Below are 27,285 nucleotides of genomic sequence, written 5' to 3'. Positions count from 1 at the left end.
GTTTACCCTTAAAAGATGTGTATTGTATCATCAGGCTAAATGATTAGATAAGTGGTATGTTAATTATTCTGATTGCTTCATTGTGGTAATTATCCCTTCTATGTGCGGGGCCAGGCCGTCTAGATAATGTAATGTATTCTGTACAACTAGTAATTACCCTCACTGATGTCATTATCTAAAGAAAATGTGTTTTCAGAATCGACTTCGAAAAGTCTGCCTATCATCTGTATGGAAGCCCCCCACTGTGTGTGAGAAGGGGGTGGAGATTTCATTGTTCCTTGATTTAGGATTGTAGCTTGAAAACTGTATATATACCAGCTGCAAGCTGCCATTAAAGTGTCTTGTTCCAGCAGTGAGCTCTGACTCATGTGTGGCTTAATGGGCGATCTCAGGAATATTCCTCCTAGTGGAATATTGGGTGATGTTCTTATGGAAGAAGGGAATCTTTGACGAGGATATCATACCAATACCGTCCCAATTGGTGGCAGCGGTGGGATTTTCCCTTCTACTCTCCTTTACACCCGGATTCCAAGCAGACACTGGAAGAACTACTGGAAGTTCGTGGAAGGATTGCTAGCAACAAAACCAAGCGGGTCATCATAGCAGAATCAATGGAGCTAGACCAGGAGGACGGGATTGCAGCAACGCCAGCAGTACAAGAGATGGAGACACCAGTGATTCAGGAGGAGGAATCGCCAGCCAACAAGCTAATGAGAGAGAAGCTAGCATGGTTCGGTCCGAACCCAACGGCAGATGTGGTGCTGAAAGTGATGGACCTGTTAGTGGAGGAGGCTAAACAAATAAGAGATGCAGAACTACAGTTAAAACTGGCAGCAGTCCAACAAGCAGCCGCACATTCTCCAAACAGTGAGTACAGCACAGCAGACGCAAGGAAGATTCCGTTTAGCGCTTTTAAAGCTTTTGATGAAAAGGACTGTGAAATTGATAACTACCTGGCAGATTTTGAGAGACAATGTAACCTGCACCAAATAGCTAGAGGAGAGTGGGTTGCAATATTGTCAGGCAAACTGTCAGGCAAAGCTTCTGATGCTTTCCGGACCGTGCCAAATCAGGATATCCATAGCTACGCCAGGGTTAAAGAAGCGCTCCTGGCTCGTTATGCAGTAACCCCAGAGTCCCACCGACAGAAGTTCAGGGACTCACGCAAAACCACGGAAGACTCTTACGGGGAATGGGCATGCCAGTTATCCCTGTCGGCCTCTAACTGGGTTAACAGCAGCCAGGCCACCACCGCAGAGGACATTTTGCAACTAATGCTCCTGGAGCAATTTTACAATCACATCCAGAGGGATGTCAAAGATTGGGTGAGAGATCGCAGGCCCATGACTCTACCAGAGGCCGCGAAGTTGGCGGATAAATATGCGGATACTCGCAAGACAAACCAGGTCACACCACGGGTACAACCTCCACGACCAACGGCGCCCTCACACCCACCAGCCGCTAGATACCAACCTCCTAACAGACCGATGACATCTAGCCCTCGCTATCCACGCCAGGAGGACAACGAACAACGCTGCTTCCGGTGCAAACAGCTGGGTCACTTCAAGCAGAATTGCCCCATGAATGACAACACCAGGTCAAATTGGTCTCAACCTGGGTACCGCCCACCAGCAGCAGCCCATTGTGTAGACTCGGCTTGGGATCCCCAGGAGCTGGGTCCGGAAGAACCATTGGACACCCTTTACGAAGTCCTCACGGTACAATCTGTTATTACGGACAACAGGGAACACCATTGTCAGCTGGTCATGGGCGACAGCCATGAGCCGGAGGGGCCCTGGAGGGAGCTGGGCAGAAAGAGGCACCGCCGGCCACCCTCCAAGAAGAAGAGGTCCTGGAAGCCGTTTAACAAGCTGACCTGGGAGGAGAAGAAGCGACTGGAGGAGAGGGAGTCGCAGCGGGCGTCCCAGATGCGGGCCGAGATGTTCGCCAAGGGCCCACCGGTGGCCCCTTACACCACCACCCAGTTCCTGATGATGAAGGACCACGTGGAGAGCCTGCAGGAAATGAGCAAGCAGGAGCTGATCCGTGAGTACATAGAGCTGGAGGAGTGCATAAGCCGCATGGAGGAGGAGAACAATCACCTGAGGTCACAGCAGGCTGACCCCCCCAGGCTCCATGAACTGGAGATGGAGCTGGAGAAGCTCAAAGAGGAGAACCGGCAGCTGCGGAGGGAGCAGAGGGTGGCTGACCCTATGGGGCACTGATCCCCCCCCCCCCCCCGGACTCTGAGCACCAGTGCTACAGCATTTCAACAAATATAACTTTTTCTTTTTTTTTATGAATCTCCTGTGATTGTCACTTCAGAGCCATAACCTGCCCCTCCCATAGCGGGACACCTAGATGGCGGCGCACAGACCCATTCGCCGTCTTCACACTGACTTCTGGTGACTCTGCAGATCGCACAAAGACTTGAGGACTGACAGGCGTGTGATCTGACGACCCGGTGGCATACCTGAGTCGGAAGCAGTTGCCAAGGGAGGTCAGTTACGCCAAACGGAGTTAACCTCGGACTAAAAGCTCTGAACCCGTCAACCCTACTGGACCAGGGAAGGTCCAACCGGGTTTGCCGGAGCAGGGATAAAAAGGGGGGCCATTGTGATGCATTTGCCTATATGTCTCAGTTTTATTCTCCCTGCTAGCCATGTGTGTGTGTTAGAGGTAGAAAGGGATTTCATGTGTGATTCATTCCTCTAACAGGTTATTGAAGTGCTAATGTCCCCTCACTATTCTAAAGGTTAATTGATCTATTGTGTTGTGTGAAGAAGATCTGTGTTTACCCTTAAAAGATGTGTATTGTATCATCAGGCTAAATGATTAGATAAGCGGTATGTTAATTATTCTGATTGCTTCATTGTGGTAATTATCCCTTCTATGTGCGGGGCTAGGCCGTCTAGATAATGTAATGTATTCTGTACAACTAGTAATTACCTTCACTGATGTCATTATCTAAAGAAAATGTGTTTTCAGGATCGACTCCGAAAAGTCTGCCTATCATCTGTATGGAAGCCCCCCACTGTGTGTGAGAAGGGGGTGGAGATTTCATTGTTCCTTGATTTAGGATTGTAGCTTGAAAACTGTATATATACCAGCAGCAAGCTGCCATTAAAGTGTCTTGTTCCAGCAGTGAGCTCTGACTCATGTGTGGCTTAATGGGCGATCTCAGGAATATTCCTCCTAGTGGAATATTGGGTGATGTTCTTATGGAAGAAGGGAATCTTTGACGGGGATATCATACCAATACCGTCACAGAAATGAACACATGTGCGAATCAGATGCATGCCTATAGAAGATAGTGGGCCTGAATTCGCACCTGAGCCGCACCGCAATGCCTAGAAAACGCACACGTTTTTTTGGCAATTCTAATGCATCGCACATATGCGAACCAGCCTTATTGAAATCAATGTATTTTATAATGTTATGCAAATTGGATGCAGTTTAAGCCGCAACCAATTCACATAGGTGTGAACCCGGCCTAAAGGTATAATCCAGTGAAAACTGAAACTTAGATATTAAGATTCAACCTACCCCTGATATGTTTACTATTTCATCCTGGCATCTATTGTGCATTTGTGCAGTCCCCTTGGTCTGCAATGTGATGAACCTGGAACATACACTATATTACCAAATGAACTGGGATGTCTGCCTTTACAGGCACATGAACTTTAATGGCATCTCAGTGTTGGACGAGAAAGCCTGGCTCGCAGTCTCCTCTCTAAGTAATCCCAAAGGCGTTCTATCGGGTTGAGGTCAAGACTGTCAAGTTCCTCCACCCCAAACTCGCTCACCCATGTCTTTATAGACCTTGCTTTGTGCACTGGTCCAAATCATTTGGTGGAGGGGGGATTATGGTTTGGGGTTGTTTTTCAGGGGTTGGGTTGTCGGACAAGAAAGCATGGAGAAGTTCGTGGATCCAATTCTTTGATACCTTCACACAGTGTCTTTGTATTCATCACGGATTATATATACTAGATTTTTCGATCGATACTTCCATGTCCATTTTATCAGGAATCTGTTGACCTTGTCAGTTATTAGGGTGTCTTTGTCCGTTCAATGTTATTCTAATCAATTTTGTAATAAAGGTACTATATTTTATAAATTACCGCCTCATGATATGTCCACAAAGTTTTTAACTCATTTAATCCTTTCTATACAAACTCAAGAACAGAAATGTAATTTTAACAACTTATTGGTTGTTGTATCTGATGTCTGTATTCATTTTTCAGGCTTTATTATTCCTTATTTTCACCTGGTGATCCTGCCAGTAGTACACTTCCTGTTCTAGGGTGATGCTGTACAGTATCTGAAAAGGAGCCATGTTGTCACTCGGAACTGGAGATGACTACAGAACACCCCCCCCTTCTCCCCTCTCTATAAGGGACAGAGGTGTTCTTTAGTTCACATAGAGAACTGGGAACAAGGCTAATTGATAAAAGTACATAAGAAACATAGGAACAGTTAGTTATTAGCTCACAAGATTTCTGGAAGGATCAACAGGTATTATTCTTGCAAAAAGATATAAGGTATAATGGTATTTTTAACAGACTAAAAGAGAACACATAAGATATGTTTGCTGTGAGGGTTTACATAGACTGTAAATGTGCTTGTATGCCCGTTTTGCCTTTGATGCAGTATATTTTAATATAGTTTTATGTTTTGTTAAACAGGTTATGAAGCAAAAGGAGGATTTCTTCAATGCATGGAATTCATGTCTGCATCATGTTGTTACACTGGCCCTGGCCCATATTCACAGAGGTCAGTAAACTTGTGCATTAAATGAGAGTGGGTCACTGATTAGTGTTGTAAACAGGGTGAATGTATAGTTTACAAGCCTGCACCAAAAACACTGCCTATAGACCCCTGCCAATCACTAGTCTTACCCCAAAGCAACTTAGTGGCAAAATTAGACGCATGTGTACTGGAAATCATGATGCCTCTCATTTTGCGAAGTGCAGTTCCTTGAAAAATTATTCATACCTCAAATAAATATGGGGTAATTTGGCACAGGGAAGTAGCAAACTGCCCTAATATCCAGATTGTTACAGTAATCATAAAAAGCTACCTTGTATCAATGAAGAAAATAGTCCTTGGCATAATCTAATGCCAATTCTTGATTTGACTCTTAGGCTTCATTTCCATGGACGCTTTTACAGCCACTTTTCTGAGCGTTTTTTGCAGCTTAAAAACGTCTCACCATGTTAGTCTTTGGCCTAATGCCCACCATGACGTTTTTGAGCTGTAGATGGCTGAGCCGTTTTTAAGCTGCAAAAAAAAAAAAAACAGGACCAGTGCGTTCTGAAGCTCCAGAGTTTGAGCTGTAAAAATGCCAGACGTTAAAAAACGCTCAAAAAAGCTAAAAAATAAAAAAACATGGACAGGCGTTTTTAAGCTGTAAAAAAGGCTAAACAAAGTGGCTGTAAAAACGTCCATGGAAATTAAGCCTTAAAAATGCATTTTAGTCATGTGTACAGGGAAACCATATAAAATGTCTTGAGCACACGTGATTATGGAAAGCAGGGATGGACTGGCCATTGGGACTACAGGGAGTTTCCCGGTGGGCCGATGGCTCAGTGGGCCGGGAGTTTCTCACTTCTGCCTAATCTTGTCCCATAAGGGGGGGCACCAAACTGATTCTTTCCCCCGGGAGAAATAATGTCTAGCTTCCCCACTGGTACTGCCTATAAGAGTACCAGTACCAGCCGTTCTACTCTAATAAAGTAAAACGGCTAGTGGCTAGTGAAGGGGGAGAGGGGGCTTGGGTGGTCAGGGGGTGCGGAGTTGTCCGGCCGCTGTGGGAGAGACCTGTCAATGTGGGCCAGTCTGGATGAAGTCCAGGGCCAAATTTTTGTCCCAGTCCAGCCCTGATGGAAAGAATTAAAATACTTCAAGATCAAAGTTCAGTAGAAATGTTTCTTATAGTATAGAATGGATCATGCTGCTGACTCATTGTTTCTTTCAGTCCGGTATTAAGCTAGAAAATAAAGTCCTGTGTTGTGAGGTCAAACATGTCATTCATGCACCCTGAACAGTACATGCTGCATACTTAATCATTAAACAGTATCTGGAATCAGCAGATATAAGGGACTGCAGTAGTAATTTCATTTTTAATATAAGCCTAGGTTCACACTATAGCGAACACAGACATCGCATGTGATTCGTGCCTGCACTGCGGTTCTGATCGCATGCCATGTATGTGTAATCCGAGTTCAGCCATACAGTTGTATGGCAGAACTCGCATTGGATTCGCACAAAAAAGGTGCAGGGCCTTTATTTTTCCCCCGCACTGGAATCGGATCGCATGGGTGTTGACACCCATGGGATCCGATTCCTGTCTGAATCCACAGTTCGCACTGCGATCTGTGAACCGTTCTGGGGTGTCATTAACATTGTATTGGCACCCACAGTGGTTCGCAAAGGGCAGTGTGAACTGCCTGCAGGAGAGATGCAAAGCGGGAACCGATGCTGGAATCGCGCTGGTTCCTGCATCGCTAAAGTGTGATCCCAGGCTTATTGTAATTTAGTAACTTTCTTGTATTTGCATGAGTAGTTGTAAATTACTTATAAATACTTATAATAATATTATAACTATAATGTTAAGATTTGGAAGCTGGAAATACTGTAGATGCCAAAGCTGGCCATGCAATGTTCGAATTGTGGTTGATTCCAGATAAACCAGTCCAATTCACTTAGTGGGTGGCCTTCAGCTCCCTTCTGCCCGACATCCTTCAACTGTAAAATCAAAGGATTTGGGTGGGAAATGAATGGATGAATAGTGCATTCAGTCAGAGGAGATTCATCCATTTGTGCTATATAGCATGATAGAGGAAATTATTAAATTTTTCAGCCTGGGGGACTGGGTGGCCAGCTTAAAACTGCCAAATTTAAACCCATGTGTTATCACTGTGGTTGTAGAGAAGTTGATTTACTGATCGACTTCTGTTCAGCTTCCATGTTGGTATTGTCTTGCTCGATCATCACCACAGGCAATAGACTGCAGTGCTGATCAGTGTATTCTGATGGTGGGGCAGTCTCCCCGCTGTCAAAATTCAATGACAAAGCAGGGAGAATTCCCCCATCTACATTGAATGTGTAGATGGGGGGAAGCAGTTCATTTTTTTCGTTCAACCGGCTAGTTCAACAAAAAAACTGGCCCATGTATGTCCAGCTTATGACCTCACTCTCCGTTTTTATTATATTCATTCTCCCAGCAAAGTGTCACTTTGGACTGCTATAGAACATTTATAAATAATAACTCTCCCTTGTTTACTTATTCAGATTAAATATGTTGATCAGGTGAGGTATATACTGATAACCAAGATATTGAGCTAATGTAAATGTCCAGACACAAAAGGGTTGATTTACTAAAGGAATATAGACTGTTTACCTAGCAAAGTGAATGTTCCCTTTGGAGATATTTGTATGCTTTGCAAGGTGAGTGTTGGCAAATAAGGTTACACAGTGTTTTCTTTGAATGCCCAATTGTAAAAATACAATATATGATAGAAAATGTTTAGGTATTCATCAGTGAACACAGCTTCACCTTATCCACTAACATTCACCTGCAAAGTGAACATACATTTTCCAAAGTGAACATTTTCTAGGTGAACAAACTCTATTCCTTTAGTAAGTCAACCCCAAAGATCCTGTTGGAGAAGAAGCCTGACTTAAAGGATTGTTTGGATTGTGATTTCTCACCTTGCTGTCATGGGCCCCCCGTTTTACTTACCTGAGCCCTTTCACCTGCTCGGCTCGTTCCCTGTGTCCTCTTCTTTACGGAGTCTCAGCGTTGATTGTATAGATTGGTAGCAGAGAAGCCATTGGCTCCCGTTGCTGTCAATCAAATTCAATGACGCGGCCGCCGGGGGGGATCGAGTCATACACTCGACGTCTATAGACGTCGAGTGTATGACAGGGGAGTGCGCCCGCAAAGTAACCCCCTTCGGGAGAACGCTTCCCAGAGGGGGTTAGCTATTGTGCGGAGGAGCTGAGAGAGCCACCATGGGACACCAGAAGAGGATGTTCGGGGCCACTCTGTGCAAAACGAACTGCACAGTGGAGGTAAGTATGACATGTTTGTTATTTTTTTTTTATTTTTTTAAAGGAACCTTTAGTACCACTTATACCCTGTTAGTTTTATTTTTTCAGCCAGCAGGCTAATTAAAAAAATGAAATAAAAAAACAAACATATTCTTGCAATCACCCAAACAAGATGGATGGAGGAATTCCCCTCCACTGGGACATTGTATTCTGACAGCTGCACCCGCACCTGATTGTCTGAGGCCACTGATCGAGAGCATGTCCTTTCCACATCAATTCACTTTTGCCAAGTAGGGACAGCCACACACTAATTGGAATTTGTCTGGAACCCTGCTGAACTGGACAGACTTCAATCGGTGTATGGGCAGCTTTATTCAGTATAGCTCTCTAGTATTCAAAAAAGTAATGTGATAACCGAGGCATGGGATAGGGGCTGACCCAATTTCCTAGAAACATTATTTTGTGCCCTCATCTCCTCCTTATGCCTCCTCCTGTTTTAGCCAGTACAATTTTGCACCAGACCTTTTTATGAGAAGTATATTGCATTAATGTATAAAATATTTTATGGTTGAACTAGATGGACTTTTTTCAACCTGACTAACTATGTAACATTATAAAATTGTAAGTTTTTTTTTTTTTACATGAAAACCTGGGGCCTGATTCAGGTAGAGTGGCGTATATTTGAGCGGGCGTAACGCAGCTCATATGCGCTACGCTGACGTAACATAGAGAGGCAAGACCAGTATTCACAAAGCACTTGCTCCCTAAGTTATGGCGGCGTAGCATAAATGGGCCGGCGTAAGCCCGCCTAATTCAAAGTAGGCAGGTAGTGGGCGTGTTGTATTAAAATGAATCGTGACCCCATGTACAGTGAGGAAAATAAGTATTTGAACACCCTGCTATTTTGCAAGTTCTCCCACTTGGAAATCATGGAGGGGTCTGAAATTGTCATCGTAGGTGCATGTCCACTGTGAGAGACATAATCCAAAAAAAAAATTCCAGAAATCACAATTTATGATTTTTTAACTATTTATTTGTATGATACAGCTGCAAATAAGTATTTGAACACCTGTCTATCAGCTAGAATTCTGACCCTCAAAGACCTGTTAGTCCACCTCCACTCCATTTATTATCCTAAATTAGATGCACCTGTTTGAGGTCATTAGCTGCATAAAGACACCTGTCCACCCCATACAATCAGTAAGAATCCAACTACTAACATGGCCAAGACCAAAGAGCTGTCCAAAGACACTAGAGACAAAATTGTACACCTCCACAAGGCTGGAAAGGGCTACAGGGAAATTGCCAAGCAGCTTGGTGAAAAAAGGTCCACTGTTGGAGCAATCATTAGAAAATGGAAGAAGCTAAACATGACTGTCAATCTCCCTCGGACTGGGGCTCCATGTAAAATCTCACCTCGTGGGGTCTCAATGATCCTAAGAAAGGTGAGAAATCAGCCCAGGACTACACGGGAGGAGCTGGTCAATGACCTGAAAAGAGCTGGGACCACCGTTTCCAAGGTTACTGTTGGTAATACACTTAGGCCCCGTACACACGACCAAACATGTATGCTGAAACTGGTCCGCGGACCAGTTTCAGCATACATGTTTGGTCGTGTGTAGGCGCGAGCGGGCCGAATTCCAGCAAACATTTGCCCGCCGGGCCTTTTCCCAGCAGACAAATATTCCTGGACGTGTTTTAAAACCGTCCGCTGGAATCCTGCCCGCTCGGACATGTACGGTCGTCAGTACAGACCTACCGTACATGTCCGAGCGCCCGCCGTCCCTCGCATACGTCGAATGACTTCGACGCATGCGTGGAAGCCTTTAAATGGCAGGCCCGCCCACGTCGCCGCGTCATCGTCGCGGCGACGACGCGGACACGCCCCGTGTATTGTTTACGTGCGGACTTCTGTACGATGGTTAGTACAGCCATCGTACAGAAGCCCTCTGGCAGACATGTACGGTGAAAACGGTCCGACGGACCGGTTTCATCGTACATGTTTGCTCGTTAGTACCCGGCCTAAGACGTCATGGTTTGAAATCATGCATGGCACGGAAGGTTCCCCTGCTTAAACCAGCACATGTCAAGGCCCGTCTTAAGTTTGCCAATGACCATTTGGATGATCCAGAGGAGTCATGGGAGAAAGTCATGTGGTCAGATGAGACCAAAATAGAACTTTTTGGTCATAATTCCACTAACCGTGTTTGGAGGAAGAAGAATGATGAGTACCATTCCAAGAACACCACCCCTACTGTGAAGCATGGGGGTGGTAGCATCATGCTTTGGGGGTGTTTTTCTGCACATGGGACAGGGCGACTGCACTGTATTAAGGAGAGGATGACCGGGGCCATGTATTGCGAGATTTTGGGCAACAACCTCCTTCCCTCAGTTAGAGCTTTGAAGATGGGTCGAGGCTGGGTCTTCCAACATGACAATGACCCGAAGCACACAGCCAGGATAAGCAAGGAGTGGCTCTGTAAGAAGCATATCAAGGTTCTGGCGTGGCCTAGCCAGTCTCCAGACCTAAACCCAATAGAGAATCTTTGGAGGGAGCTCAAACTCCGTGTTTCTCAGCGACAGCCCAGAAACCTGACTGATCTAGAGAAGATCTGTGTGGAGGAGTGGGCCAAAATCCCTCCTCCAGTGTGTGCAAACCTGGTGAAAAACTACAAGAAACGTTTGACCTCTGTAATTGCAAACAAAGGCTAATGTACCAAATATTAACATTGTTTTTCTCAGGTGTTCAAATACTTATTTGCAGCTGTATCATACAAATAAATAGTTTAAAAAAATCATACATTGTGATTTCTGGATTTTTTTTTTTTGATTATGTCTCTCACAGTGGACATGCACCTACGATAACAATTTCAGACCCCTCTATGATTTCCAAGTGGGAGAACTTGCAAAATAGCAGGGTGTTCCAATACTTATTTTCATCACTGTAAATGAAGCGCCGAACGAACGGTGCATGCTCAGAATCACGTCGAATTTACTCCCTAAGATACGCCAGCTCAAGGCCTACGACGTGAACGTAACCTACGCCCAGCCCCATTCACGTACGACTTACGTAAACGACATAAAATCCAACGGCAACCCTACATGACTTAGACCAACTATTTGGTGATTTAACTTTACGCCGGACGTATGCCTTATGTAAACGGCGTAGCTTACTGCGACGGGAGCAAGCAAGTTTGTGAATCGGCGTATCTAGGTCATTTATATATTTGACGCGTAAATCAACGGAAGCGCCCCTAGCGGGCAGCGTAAATATGCGCCCAAGATACGACGGCGTAGAAAACTTACGTCGGTCGGATGGAGCCGAAATTCAGGCGTATCTCCTTTGCAGAATCAAGCGCATAGATACGACGGCGCATCCGTGGACTTACGCAGTGTATCATTGGATACGTCGGTGTAAGTCTTTGTGAATCCGGGCCCTGGAGTCTACAGCCATGGCAGTACTATCTTCTGTCAAGAAATAGGACAGTTCCAATTACAGTCAACAAAATAAGCAAAACAATTTAAAAATCAAAGTAGTTCTGTACAATATAAACAGCGTTCAACAACCAAAAAACAAAGATGCGCTGAACCCACGCATCAAACCCCACTGTGGCCTAAAACATAACTTATTAAATGTCTAAAAAATACACATATAGAAAGTATAATGCGATCGGAAAATCCGACAAGAAATCCGTCAATTTTTTTTCCAACGGAATTTCAGCTCAAACTTTTCTTGCATACACACGGTCACACCAAATTCCGACCGTCAAGAACACGGTGACGTACAACACTACGATGAACCGAGAAAAATTAAGTTCAATGCTTCCAAGCATGCGTCGACTTGATTCCGAGCATGCGTAGGATTTTTCTACAGACGAATTCCATACAGACCAGAGAACCAGCTCTCAATTTTTTCTTGGCAGAAATTACAACAGAAAAATTCCGATGGACCCTACACACGGTTAGAATTTCCGACCAAAAGCTCACATCGGACTTCCTTATGCCGCGTGTGTATGCGGCATAAGGAAGTAAAAAAACTTCTGGGTGTATGACCAATATCGAAGGATTTCCGCTCTAAGCCCCAGTCCTCTAAAGCACACTCCCTTTTAGGAACTTACAGTTGCTGGCTCTGCAACAAACTAGGAAGGTAGAAAAATCCTGGACGGCTGCACACCGTTGAAGGCATCTTTATTGATATCTTGTGTAGGAGATGAAATCCAATACAGTCACTTCATGTTACAGAAAACAGGAAAAGGACTGACGCGTTTCACACAGTATGAAGGTGCTTAATCATAGCTTCAATAGCTTTTCCTGTTTTCGGTAACATGAAGTGACTGTATTGGATTTCATCTGCTACACAAGATATCAATAAAGATGCCTTCAACGGTGTGCGGCCATTAAGGATTTTTTCTTACTCGCTGGGTGTATGACCTTACTTATAGGGAAGCATGGGTCTGGTGCAGAGGCAAAACACCATAATGCTGGAGGTTATATGAGAAAGTACCTCCATTCAAAGGAGAGAGTTCCCCACAATAAGGCCAGTTTAAATATTAAACTTTCTTTACCAGGCTACTATCTATTATGCACTTGAAATAGCAGTAAACAAAAATAGGAAATCTTCTTTGGAAATACAAATCTGTTGCTTTTGCTGGTGCTAATCATTGGGCGGCACAGTAGTGTAGTGGATAGCACTATTGCCTATTAGTAAAAAGGGTCGCTGGTTCGAATTCCACTCACGTCACTACCTGCCTGGAGTTTGCAGGTTCTCCCTGTGCCTGTGAGGGTTTCCTCCGGGTACTCTGGTTTCCTCCCAGACTCCAAAGACATGCTGATAGGTTAATTGGCTCCTGTCTAAAATTGTCCCTAGTATATGTATGAATGTGAGTTAGGGACATTAGAGTGTAAGCTCCTTGAGGGTAGGGACTGATGTGAATGTACAATGTATATGTAAAAGCGTTGCAATAATTGACGGCACTATAAAATAAATAAATAAATGTCAGTAGGCACACTATTACAGAACCGTGTTGCTTAACCTGCCTGGCGGTATCCCCGAGCGTGACTCGGGGTGGGTTTTTTATGTTGCGATCGGTATCCCCGAGTCACGCTCGGGGTAAGCTATGCAGAGCCTGCAGCGTGCGCTGGCTTACCTTCTCCTGGATCCAGCGATGTCACCGCGCTGTGTGAGCGAGCGGGACCTCGCTCGATTCACACAGCGTCCTCCTGTGCCGCCGATCTCCGTTCCCTGCAACGTTACGACGCACTGGAGCGGAGATCGGCGCCAAATTCAAAAACGTAAACAAACACTATACATACAGTATACTGTAATCTTATAGATTACAGTACTGTATGTAAAAAAAACACACACCCCTTGTCCCTAGTGGTCTGCCCAGTGCCCTACATGTCATTTTATATAATAAAAACCGTTCTTTCTCCCTGCAAACTGTAGATTGTCCATAGCAACCAAAAGTGTCCCTTTATGTCAAAAATGGTTTTAGATCAGCTAAAAAACAGCGATAATAAATTATAATCACTTGCAGAATTGTGCGATAGCGATTTGTGGGGAAATTCGTCATAAAAAAAAAAAATAATGACAGCGACAATTTTGCAACTGAGAAAATGTCAGTGATTTTGATTTGATTACATTATTGAATAATTTTTATTAGAATTATATTATTATTTGTTATAATTATTTATAATTATTTATTATATTATAATTTATAATTTTGTTTTTTAAAAAATGTCATACCCGGGATGCCTATTAGATTCTTGTTTGGTCAGATTTAAGTGAGTTATTCCTAAGAATTACAGGCCTACAATATAAAACACCAAATTTCCTTGCAAATAATTGTACCGCTTTTGGTACGTAATTCCAGACAGAATCATACCGCCAGGGAGGTTAAAGTAAATGTGTTCTCAAATTTTCATTAAAAGACCACTAGGACTATTTCAGGTTTATATCTAAAAGATATCGGTGTACTTAGAAAGTTAGGCAGTATTAGTAAAGCTATTTGCCAAGTTTTATAGCCATTTATTAGCTCTACTGTTTGCCAGGCATATACTAGGGGCTAAGCAATCAATCAGAAACAGGGCTGAGAAAAGTCTTGCACATGCCCATTATGGTTGTCTTGCTATGAGGATGCTCATATTCTACTCTGCAAGCGTGGGACCTGCAGTGTTTGAAAACAGTTTACTTAGGAGCACTTAAAGTGCTGACACACTGTAACCTACCTGATTACAATTAGTTTGTGCTTCCAGTAGTAGGTCACAAACGCAAAGCCGTGCGAAGGAGATGAACCAGTAATTATGTTAGCAGCAAAGAGGAGGGACTGCTTGTCGACTTTATAAAAAAAATCTGTATTTGCATGTAAAATAACAAATATCTCACCAATGACAACTTGCTTTAAAAAGCAAATTTAACTGTGCCAAAGCAGGGTGTAGCCATATGTGTTGTTTAAAATACACAACTTTGCAACAATTTTCCATAAGTGCATGTTCACCTTTACAAAATAATTTATAACATCTGAAGATTAGACCTGTTATTATAGGGTATTTCAATGTAAATGTTTGTGTTCTAAATTGATTCATGTTAAATTGCTGGGGGGGAATTGACCACAGGTAACCCCATCAGTTATGGCTTGTCCTGGGTGTCTCACCTAACACTGAGACGCTCAACTAATAATAATACAAGTCATTATAGGGCGTCACAGCAACACCATGACTAACTATGGGATGAGAGACAGGCTGTACAGTATAAAGGAAGTGATAAATTACACAGCAAAGCAGAGGCCAGTGGATTAGCTAGAACCAAGCAAGTAGCACTTCAAACAAGTTATAGGTAAACTAAGGTCACTAACTGTAGGTAGCACAGCATGTGTGTATGTGTATATATATATATATATATATATATATATATATATATATATATATATATATATATATATACAGTTTTTTGTCCATAGTTAGAATATGCTAATACAGTTCTTGGCAATCAAATGTATTATTCAAATCACCAGCTGACATTTTTTTTAGAACTGCATGGGTCAGTACAACAGGTTACAATTACAGTAATTGTTTCCTTTCTTAAAGAGGAAGTAAACCCTCTAAAAAAAAACACATCCTGCAAGACAAAGGCAAAGGCTAGTATGCATACCTGAGATCGAAGCACCCGCAGCCATCCTCGTTCCCCTCCACCGTCGCCGCCATCTCTTCCGGAGTGACTTCCGGGTATCAGCGATGTGACTGGCCGGAGCCGCAATGACGTCACTCCCGCACACGGAGTGATCGACGTTGGATTGAAAACGGCATGCTCAGTGTGTCTGCGCCGTTGTCTCTGGCGAATGCGCCGTAGACATCGGTGCCTGAATTTTTTGCAGATATTTCTTGCACCTACAGGTAAGCCTTAATCTAGGCTTACCTGTAGGTTAAAGTGGTTGTAATGGGTTTACAACCACTTTAAGCCTATAGGGAAACATTACTGTCTGATACTTTGGCCTGCTCTACTGACCAATAGTGTCCAAAGTACCACTATATACTCTGATAAAAGAACATGCAACTCGTGACTAACAAATAGTTAGTGGCCTAAGAAGAAAGCGACAGGCGTATTTGTTAAAGAGCAGAAAGATTATGAAAAAAAATCTTTATTTGCTGAGTAAAGGTGAGTGAACAGGTGTTGATAGTTACAAAAACCCACAAAAGTTCCATGGGCTGTAGGCCTAGTAACGTAATAGGAAATATAGACCCATCCACAGTACCTAAGTATGGGGGTGAGAGACAAATGAGAATTACCTAAATGACTGGTCCTTAAAAATTATATTGTCAAATTTCTGTCAATCATTGTTTTGATCGTGAATTCAAGATCACCTTCTCAATGTTTTTGCTGTCTGTGACCCCATGTTGGGGCAATTGCTCACTAATCCATTATTGATGGCAGTGCTGACACTAAAACCTAATGTAAGGGGAAAACTCCAACAGCCTATAAAGCCCCGTACACACGATCTGACCTTTGTCCGACCAAAATCACATCGGAATTCCGGCGGAATTCTATCGGAGTAAAAGAGAACATGTTCTCTATCTAAACTCTGATGGAATTCATCGGAATTTGTGTTGGAATTTCACCGATGGGGCATACACACGGTCGGAATTTCCGATAGAAAAAGTCTGTCTGACTTTTTTCATTTGAAATTCAGATCGTGTGTACGGGCCTTAAGTGGTCGTATTTCATGTTACTCAATGGGCAACCAAACAAAAATAACATTGCTTACAACTGTTGAATGTAGGCAAGGGTCTCAGCCCCATGCAATGGAGAACCCCCTATCTACCTCACTCAAAGACAATGTTAACTACACAATGAAAGTGGGAAAAATTGCCATATATGATTGAGTATCAGTTCACTGATTTTCCGACATTTTTGGCCTCCTGGGAAAAAAAACATGCATTCAGGAGGCGGCAAGATTGCTTTCCGAATGCCATTTTTTGTGTGTTTTCTTTTTTTCCAAACAGCAGTTTAGAAGTGGTCTAATGTGCCACAACTGCAAGCCAAGAATTTGCATGAAGAGTGTAAACAGACCCCTCCTGCTGTATTGTAGACATTAGGTGGGCGGTCAGTGGGCAATAAAACTGGGGCTTAGCCACTTGTTTTTACCGCTCCTGGCTGCCTGTGTGAAAGAGGCCTTAGACTCAGAAGAGTATAAACAGATCTTCACCACATAATTAAGATCTGGGTTAACTGAGTTTGTTAAACACAAATGTATAAACCAGTCAATGGGAATAGGCAGGGCACTTTGGTTTGTTGATGTTATTTTCTTTATTATGGCTTTACATGATGAATAATAAAAGTATAATGTACCCTATCAAATGTAATAACGTTATTGCCTACCTTTTGGCATTGTATATAATCACTCAGCATGTGAAGGCTGCTGATTTGTACTTGAAAATAAAGATTTTGTTTAAAAAAAATGCCAATGGAGATTCTAACCAATCCTTTACTACAAAATATTATTTATTTTTTTCTCTGTTATAAAGATTTCCCCCTACTTCCTGTCCCAATATAAGAAAAAAATCTCCACAGTGGAGCTCAGAAAGCAATACAAATTGGATAGAACATCTAAACCTTCCCTACTCTTTTAAAAAAACATAAAAAAAAATGTTTTACTGCAGTTCCACTTTAATGTTTTAACCTTTTCTAAATGAAATGACCAAACATGTATGCATATCAGGGAAGTCATAGCCACTTCACAAAGTCATAGCCACTTCACAAAGTCATAGCCACTTCACAAAGTGGCAAAGCAAACAATACAAGAACATTAAACCCCAATGGAAGGCAGAATAGAAAATTGCAAACATATGTAGTAGAATAAAAGATACCCAATCTTTATTTACAAACAATATAAAAAAGGACCAAAGGACTATGTGGTGAAGTAGGTACACAACCAATTAAAAACAGGTTACATAGCAATGTACAGTATTAGTTCAAGATACCCTGCTACTGTCAATACTGGAGCACAAGAACAGCCTTCTGGAATGTAGGGCCTGGACAAAAAGGGTGTCCACAGGATAAATCCAGACGCCTTTTCGAAAATACTATTTTCCTTCTTCGGTGGAAGAGGAGCGTATACTAATCTACAGACTGGTGTTAGCATAGTACTTACGTTGTACAATCATTGTGATTGTACATTGTAAGTACTATGTTGACACCAGCCTGTATCATGAGCACCTGTATTATTCTTTTATCATGTATGCTGCTTATACTCACATTAATGTTATAATATACATTTCCCTGAAGAAGGAAAATGGTAATTCCTGAAACCCGTTGGGCTTTATTCTGTTAACAACCTCTTTGACCAAGCTATACATTCCAGCAGGCTGGTCTGATCCTCCAGTATTGAGAGTAGCAGGGTATTCTTAACATTACTATGTAATGTAAAGTAAATTGCTATATAAACTGTTTCAATTGGTTTTATACATACTTCGCCACATCGACCTTTGGTCATTTTTTATATTGTTTGTAAATAAAGATTGGTATCTTTTTGTCAGAAACCATGAATCAGACCGAGACTGAAGTACAGTTAAATCACACTTGTTTAATAATAAAAATTAAAAAGGTAAACAGAGAAAGTGTAGTCAAAACATAGCCAGAGTTCCGTAACCGGATTGGGTAGTCGGCCAAGCCAATGTCCATGAGCCAGCGATAATGGTAGACATAAAGAAAGCAGGATGTATAGCTAGAGGGAGCGTCAGTCAAGCAGTTCTTCAACAGGAACGCAGGAGAAAGTCTCATGTGATGTTAACACAGGTGAAGGCAAAGAGCAAATGAACTGGAAGGCTTTAAGTAGGCAGAGCTGAGGATCATCAACAGGTGGATCATTGTGGAGAGATGGAAGCTGGCAATTAGCTGACAGCTGAGCTGCCAGCACAGAGAAGGAAGGGCTGAGCCCAGCCCTGACACTTTTATTCTACTACATGTTGAATTTTTTTTTATTCTGCCTTCAAAGTCACATTGGGGTTAAATGGTCTTGTATTGTATGTACTAACATGGATGTTGGCAGAATATCACCCTTAGGAACAGCACCCAGCCTTTGTTGCATTTTAATAAAGTGCTGAAGTAAAAGACTAAGATGCAGACAGGTATCATTTTCGGAATAAGAGATTATAAATGGGTGTCTCCATATTTATCTTCCTATTATTTGCTTGAAAAAAACAAAGCAAATAATAAGCAAGTAATTTAATTTAGATTTAAATTATGAAATAGCTGAAAGCACACATTGTCAATGAGCCTTTGAGGCTGGGTTCACACTACTACACTACTTTCATCCTACTTTGCTCTGCTACATTGGTCCTACATTTATCCTACATTGGTCCTACATCCATCCTACTTTCATGAACAGGATACTACTTTTGTCAGACTTCAATGATATTCAATGGGTTGAAGTAGGATCAATGTAGGACCAAAAGTAGTACAGGGAGCATTTTCAAAGTCGGACTGACTTGTGTAGGACCAGTTAAGACAGCTCTCATAGGGAAACATTGATTTTCACACGTCATGCTACATGAGGCTCCCAATGTAGGACCGTTTGTCGGACAAGTGTGAACCCAGCCTCAGCTAGACACTGTTTGTTACTGATTATTGGTAGAAGGTGTGTACTTGTGATAATTTGCTTACATTTTGTCTTTCTCAGTGACTCTGGAGCAGTTTGCCTTGGCGGTGGAGTCTTGCCCTGTGCCGGTGGACCAGCGTTTACTAATGGAGGTATAGTGGAATTCCCCTCACAATCCACAGTTGCATCTGTTTAGGCCTCTTTCACACGGCCGTTACAATCAGGTCCACCTGAGTTTTTCAGGCAGACCTGATTGGACGGTCCCTTCACACTTATGGACTGAAGGGTGTAAACGGATTTGTGTCCATGTCCCACCCACCTGCCTCAGATCTGATCCGGTCCACTTAAAAAAAAAAAAGGAAGGAAATCTGTCCTTCATTTAGGGGGGATCGATTTGGAGGGCAGTCAAGTGCAAATGGACAGCTGAGTCTATTTACTGTTGGCCACCCACAGAACAGAGCGGGCCTGTGGGTTTAGCTCTCTGCATAAACTGAGTGGACATGGACCTGTCATTCACCTGCTTTGATCTGCACAGCAGGGGATCGGCAGACAGATCCACCGCTGAGAAAAAGGGAGTCCACACTGTGTGAAAGGGGCCTTACACTTTATTTTTGTATGCTGTGACAAAAGCTATTTACCTACCCACGTTTTGTCATGCACAGGAAACACTGTTATTCTACAAACAATTGTGACATTTGCATGGAATCACTTCCTTCAGCTTTGTTAATTAATTTTCATGAAAATAGTTTTCCTATATTTTCAGGGAAAGCACGAGAGTTAAAAATTGTGTAAAAGTGATTGTAAACCTCAGATATGAAATGTGAACAAAGCATACCCCTCTATAGTGTGTACTTGTCTCAATTAAGAATGCATTCAAAGGATGATTTACTAAGACTATAGAGTGCAAAATCTAGTGCAGCTCTGCATAGAAACTAGGGAGGAATTCAATACTATACTTATTAGAAGAGATGTGGAGATACCATTCTACTGTAACATTTTGTATTATTCCATAATTCAAGTCAGTGCAGCATTAGGATATGGTGAGGGGGGGCAAGCATTTTGAGGGAGCCAAAGAACTGTTCACGCCATTTAATGCTGTGATTCTGGCCAAGCGTGTCTATATCACTCGCTGCCACGCTCAGACAGCAAAGTAATAGAGTTCACACTATGTTTGCTTCTTAGGAGAGGCAATGCTCCTTACTTTTAGTTGAATCATTCAGAAATTCAGCTTAACAATTTTTAAATATTAAATAAAAATAAAGGAATAAAGGTTCAAGAAATGTTGAAAATGTTGGCATTCATTGGTCCCTCAATGAAGTGTAGCTCCCCAGTGCTGGCAGCCAGACCATGACACTCCCACCACCATGCTTGGCTGTAGGCAAGACACACTTGTCTTTGTACTCCTCACCTAATTGCCGCCACACACACTTGACACCATCTGAACCAAGTAAGTTTATCTTGGTCTCATCAGACCACAGGACATGGTTCCAGTAATCCATGTCCTTAGTCTGCTTGTCTTCAGCAAACTGTTTATGGGCTTTCTTGTGCATCATCTTTAGAAAAGGCTTCCTTCTGGGACGACAGACACGCAGACCAATTTGATGCAGTGTGTGGTGTATGGTGTGAACACTGACAGGCTGACCCCCCCACCCCTTTAACCTCTGCAGCAACGCTGGCAGCACTCATATATCTATTTCCCAAAGACAACCTCTGGATATGATGCTGAGCACGTGCACTCAACTTCTTTGGTCGACCATGGTGAGGCCTGTTCTGAGTGGAACCTATCCTGTTAAACTTCTGTATGGTCTTGGCCACCATGCTGCAGCTCAGCTTCAGGGTCTTGGCAGTCTTCTTATAGCCTAGGCCATCTTTATGTAGAGCAACAATTTTTTTTTCCGATCCTCAGAGTTCTTTGCCATGAGGTGCCATGTTGAACTTCCAGTGACCAGTATGAGAGAGTGAGAGCAATAACACCAAATTTAACACACCTGCTCTCCATTCACACCTGATACCTTGTAACACAAACGACATGACCCCAGGGAGGGAAAATGGCTAACTGGGCCCAATTTGGACATTTTCACTTATTTTGTTGCCAGCGGTTTAGACATTAATGGCTGTGTGTTGAGTTATTTTGAGGGGACAGCAAATTTACACTGTTATACAAGCTGTACACTCTTAAGTGTCATTTCTTCAGTGTTGTCACATGAAAAGATATAATAAAATATTTACAAAAATCTGAGGGGTGTACTCACTTTTGTGAGATACTGTATGTATGTACAGGTGAGGCTTTGTCCCGACTGCATTTCACCTCTAATCCCTTCTTTTTAGGAGCTATTGCACTAAACTGAAAGGTAATTTTTTGACTTTGAGCACATTGCCAGCTGAGACAACATCGATTTTGCTTTTCCATAGACTGATGGGGAACAACCCTTATATTTTTCTTTTTGCAATTTATTTTTTTATAAAAAAGATGACAAGAAAATGTAAATTCTAACAGAAGTGTCATGAGCTCAACTTACCAGTAGATACACATTCAGAAAATCTACATTGTGGTGTCTCAAAAAAAGAGGCTTGGTATAAAGGAGGGGAAAATCAACCACTAGCATAGCCAAAGAGAGAGAGTAAGTAAAATAACCAAGATGCGTAGGTAAGCATCTATGAATCGGGTGCAACGCCAGTGCATGTCTGACTCCCAGTGAGTTGGAGTCTAACTATGGAAAGGAGCATTGTAGTCTACAAAACAGCTCTTGTACTTAATGTGTCAGTGGGACCACTAGAGCTGGTCCATATAGCAAGTAATTGTTGGATTATTTTTGTTATTATAACCACCACGTTGCAAACTACTTCTACCATTTCTGCATAACTAAGAAGATTTACATAGGATACAACTGAACTCATCAACTTAGGAAGGCTGGCCTCTCCTACCCAAGGCAACTGGCTAGCCCAGGGGTCTCGAAACTGTCTAAACAAAGGGCCAGTTTACTGTTCTTCATACTTTAGAGGGGCTGCACTTTAGCCATTGGGAGCAGAAAGGGTACTGGCGTCAGTGGCAGTAAACAGTGCCCCATCGTTGGGGTAAGTGGGAGTAAACCATGCCCCATCATTGGGGCCAGTGGGAGTAAACCATGCCCCATCACTGGTGCCATTGGGAGTAATACTGCCCCATCGTGGTGCGAGTGGGAGTGACAGTTCCCCTTCATTGGTGTCAGTAGGAGTAATAGTGCCCCATCATTGGTGTCAGTGGGAGGAATAGTGCCCCATCCTTGATGTCAGTGGAAGGAATAGCATCCCATTGTCCATGTTGGTGACAAGGACAATGCCCCACTGTTGCTGACAGTGGGGAGGAATAATGTCACAAGGGCTGGATAAAAGCAAGCAGAGGGCCGCATCTGTCCCCAGGCCACAGTCTGGAGGCCAATGGGCTAGCCTATTACTAGCCTATTACACTTACAATATCAAATGTCTATCAGTCACACAAGGCACACCCAGAGGGGAGGGGAGATGCTAAAGGGGACAGTTTACCTCCTCTGCATTAGTTTATGTAGAACCAACACATATAATAGGCAAACTGCCTCTCTACTCTACTGCCAGTTCAGTTCTAGATGTACAGAACAATAGTTAAGTACACTGTAAATGGACCAGGAACAATATGGACCCAATCAAACTGCCCTGACAGACAGAGTGGCAGCCTAGAACCTTGTAATAGAAATAAGAATGTGTAATGACGGTCAACAACATGATTTATGTGCGGGTGACAGGGTATGTCTTTTGTAACCTTTATTCATAAATTACTGCTAAATTGTCAGTTTGACAGGCTGGCCCTTCACAGTGCAGGAGAAAGTTGAGTCAGGATAGGCTCCCATTCCAGTAGTTCTCCCCCTTCAGTATGGTGCCCAAGGCAGTAGCCTCAACTACCTTGATCCCGCTCTGAGGCTCCATGCACACTGGGCTTAAAATAAATGCCAGTTCCCTTGGCAGTAAAACAATTCTCATATAGAGCATCCTTGTACAGGAGTTTAGGCGAGCTTAGGAGTGGTTAGAATGCTCCAATCAAAAACGCAATCCAGAAGGGTTTTTTTCCTGCCTCTAATCATCCTAATGTGCATGGACACATAGGATAACATTGAGCTTCTTCTACAGGCAAAACACAAAACTCCTGTAGAAACAGCATTTTTTTTTAAGCCAGCGTGTGGACCCTGAGAATTTGAACCACTGCTGTCAAGGACTCCCTTAGAAAGATTTTCCCTCATTTACTGTCACAGAAAATGAGAAACCGGCACCCAGACATCAATGGAAAGCTGGCAGATGTTCTTCCCCTCCCCTACTCTACTAAAAAGAAAAAAAATATGATTTTTTTTTTCTTCTGGATGTGGTCTCTCACTTTTTTTATCTGAAAGTATTGTCACCGGGAGAAAACTCTATTATTTTTTTTATAAATTATTTATTTTTCATAATTTTCATATTCACATTGTAATTTTCACATTTTCATACCATCTCATTTTACCATTCTAGATATTATCATCTTCTGTACTCTCTATTATTGACCCCCCTGCACATCAAGTAAAAAAAAAAGTTTGGGCGGTACAGTACATTAGAATGTACAGCTATTGATTTTCACGGTACACTGAAAGGGGAACTTGTGAAATATGTTCTGTACTTTAGTATTTTCTCACGCTGCAATATCCTTCCAATACATAAAAATGACATCATTGTAAGTTATACTGGCATGAAACTTTTGCCAGAAAACATTCTAATACAAGAAAGATTTGCATTGGCAAGATACAAATCATTAAAATCAGTTAGAAAGCTTTTCATTAAAACCGGTATCTACCTACGGTATTTATAATTTCATGAGCAACCCTGTTTATGTGAATTTCTACCATGTATGTTTAGAATAATGAATGTTCTATCCCTTGTGTTTCCCTGTAACATTAATGTGATTTTCTGTAGACAATACTTTCCTTTTTTAACCAATTGTTTTCTAGTCTCCATTGCACTTTGAAAAGCTCAATATTTTTTTTTTTTAAATAAACCCAAAAAAGTGTACTTTCCTCCAAAGCCTCACATTATCAACTTTGAGGTGTTTTAAGTGCCACGTAGTCCCAGCTGACATTTCTTTGTACTTATGTGCCTAAAAAATATGTATTTATCCTCATCCAGGCTGTGATCAAACAGAAGGAAGTGATTCATTCTTCTTTTATTCAGCTCAGTGTGGTTAGGCTACACTTTTTATTCTGCATCCAAGTGGAAAACACAAGAAGGCTTGCAAACAGACTATTTTCCTGTTGTGCATTATGAAAATAATTTCAAAATGACAACCTTCTTATTGCCTTTTATGCAATGTAGGTTCATTGCCTGTGTATGTGTTCTTCCTCCTTGTGCTCCTACCTCCTGAAAAAAAAAGGTTCCTAGTGTTAGGCCTCGAACACACGACCGGTTTTCTTGGCAAAAACCAGCAAGAAAACTGCTGGCAGCGCTTTCTTGCCGAGAAAACTGTTCATGTGTATGTTTTTCGTCGCAAAAACTGAATCTCGACGAGAAAAGAAGAGAACCTGGTCTCTATTTTCTCGTTGGGAATCTCAATTTTCTCATCGTGATTCTTGTCGGGCTGGTTTACGACGAGAAAAACGTTTGTGTGTATTCTTTTCCGAGTCTTAAAAACCCGCGCATGGTCAGAATCAAGTATGAGACGGAAGCACACCTTCGGTAAAAGTAATGGAGATAGCACATTTGTCACGCTGTAATGTACTGAAAGCACAAATCATCTCTTACCAAACTTTCACTAACACGCGGTAACACGAGATTAGCAAAAGCAGCCCCAAGGGTGTCGCCAGTGGAATCGAACTTCCCCTTTATAGTGCCGTCGTACGTGTTGTACGTCACCACGTTTGAGAATGACAAGATTTTGTCTCGACAGTGTGTATGCAAGGAAAGCTTGACAAGAATCTCGTCAAGCTTGACAAGAATCTCGTCAAGCTTGACAAGAATCTCGTAGAGAAAGACAACGTTTTTTTTTTTTACGACGGGATTCTCGGTCGTGTGTACGAGGCCTAAGATTGACAGCATTCTGGATGGTAATAAAGTCGGGACTGACAGGGTTCTGCTGTACAGATTATTACAGGGACCAAGCATAAACACATTTGAGGCACTTGTACTGGCTGTATTAAAACACATTTAATAATTTGGAATATCTAAGATTTAGGGATGGAGAGAATTGGGAGGAGTTTGAAGAGAAGTGGAAGGACTGGAAAGGGTATAAGCATACGATGGGATATGCAGAAGCCTAATGCTATACAATTTAATGGTATGAGGTAACGTTGCGGAAGGATCGAGAAGTTGGAAAGCCGGTGTTAGCTGGGAAGAGCCAAGTGAGAGAGGTCGGGAGGGATGGGTTGGGAAGGGGAGGGGGGAAGGGAATTAATCTCCACAGAGACACAGATGTATTAATAACCCCTTTTTGACAAGTTGGGCACTGGATACTCAAAAGATGAGTAGTGGGAAAAAAAAGAGAAATAAAAGAAATAAGGAAAGAAAAAAAAAAGAGAAAAATTAAGAATATATACCACAATGATGTGAACCATGATTGAGACAGCGAATGAATGCAAAACTGAATAAGTCTCTTGATAGAGTTCTCTGAGGTGGGAAAAAAAAAAACCACATTTAATAAACATATATACATTTAGATGAATGGCTTCTGTTCATGGGCTTTTGTTTGCTTCAAATAGGTTTTGCATTCCTGTCTTGGAAGGAAAAATCATCTTGGAGCAGGTCAAATGCACCTGTCAATGAATTCTTAATGATCGCCGAAGCATTCAAACTATTGTCAAACGGATGCCATCAATACAAGCTTTAAGCGTTACTCCACTTTTGTTGAGAAAAAACAGTCCCCTCTGGGTGATCTTTGTACATTGCTAGGATTCCAACCTGTTTGTTACAGAGTCACCGTCGCTGTGCGTCCCTGTTCTCCGTTTCAGGGACGAATCGGGCTGAATCTTTGCCTGAATTCGGCCCTGAAACTGAGCCAAAGATGTACAGCGTTTCTCCATAGAGAGCCGATCACATTCTCCTGCTATACGAATTGGATGTGGAGAAATCCACATCCAATTCGTATAGGTGTGAACCCAGCCTTAGTGGATGCCTAAAATCTGATTTGTATCTTAGTGCAGATGTCTGAGAAAATCAGTGAACCAATCATACAAGCAGCAAATGACAATTTTGGAGGTGCTCTTTACACCAATGGTGTACAGAACATCTCTAAGTTGCCATATTATATTGAATTTTACAAAACATTACAATGCTGCGAATTGAAAAGGAAAGGTAATTTTAATAATATAATATATAAATATATAATATTCAATTACAATATGGCTTGTGTAGCAATTATATATGCTAAAGTAGGCAGGGTTGTCTAAGGCCTTGTACACACGACCGGATCTGTTTTCATCGGACATGTCCGCTGGGATCATTTGGTCTGATGGCTGTACACACCATCAGACCAAATTTCCCGCGGACAGGATACGCGGTGACGTGGCCACGACGATGACGCGGCGACGTGCGCGACCCTGGAAGGTCAATGCTTCCACGCATGCGTGGGCTTTCGGCCGAGCGGACATGTCCGGCGAGTCGTACAGACCACCGAACATGTCCGACGGACAGGCTTCCAGCGGACATGTTTCTTAGCATGCTAAGAAATATTTGTCCGCTGGAAACCTGTCCGATCCGCCGGAAAATTGTCCGGTTGGCCGTACACACGACCGAACATGTCCGCGGAAAACTGGTCCACCGGACCAGTTTCAGCGGACATGTTCGGTCGTGTGTACGAGGCCTAAAGGATCTGAGAAGGCACTGTCCAGCATCTCATATAGCTCAGTGAGAAGGTTCATTGTCACACACAGCTGAGGTCCCAGGTTTAAGTCCAGGTCCTGACAGCAAGCTTTGTGGCCCAAAGGTCAAAGGTTTTCCACACTGCCTCTAAGGCTAAGTTCCCACTGGAAGCAGTCCCTACTGCCCCTCTGAAAAGCTATCCACAGTGGATCACTTTTCAGTGGTTGTTCAGGAAGCCACAATGTGATTGCTCCCAGTCCTGTCCTGTGTGTTCCTTTCTCATTTATTGATCACTGCATTTTTTAAAACAAGT

The 27,285-nt window shown here is 42.6% G+C and overlaps 1 protein-coding gene across 1 annotated transcript in view; it reads left to right on the top strand.

Moving 5' to 3' along the window:
- Positions 1 to 27,285, top strand: part of ACOXL (acyl-CoA oxidase like) — a 456,283-nt gene that overhangs the window by 343,098 nt on the left and 85,900 nt on the right. Inside the window, exons 16-17 of the mRNA XM_040351094.1 lie at positions 4,686 to 4,773; positions 19,230 to 19,300. Coding sequence (XP_040207028.1) covers positions 4,686 to 4,773; positions 19,230 to 19,300 — 159 coding nt within the window. The remainder of the gene's footprint in view (positions 1 to 4,685; positions 4,774 to 19,229; positions 19,301 to 27,285) is intronic.

This window comes from Rana temporaria, chromosome 4 (genome assembly GCF_905171775.1).
Source record: "Rana temporaria chromosome 4, aRanTem1.1, whole genome shotgun sequence".
In the NCBI taxonomy this organism is placed as follows: Eukaryota; Metazoa; Chordata; class Amphibia; order Anura; family Ranidae; genus Rana; species Rana temporaria.
The sequence above is the reverse complement of the archived record's forward strand: the minus strand, read 5'-3'. Positions and strand labels throughout refer to the sequence as shown.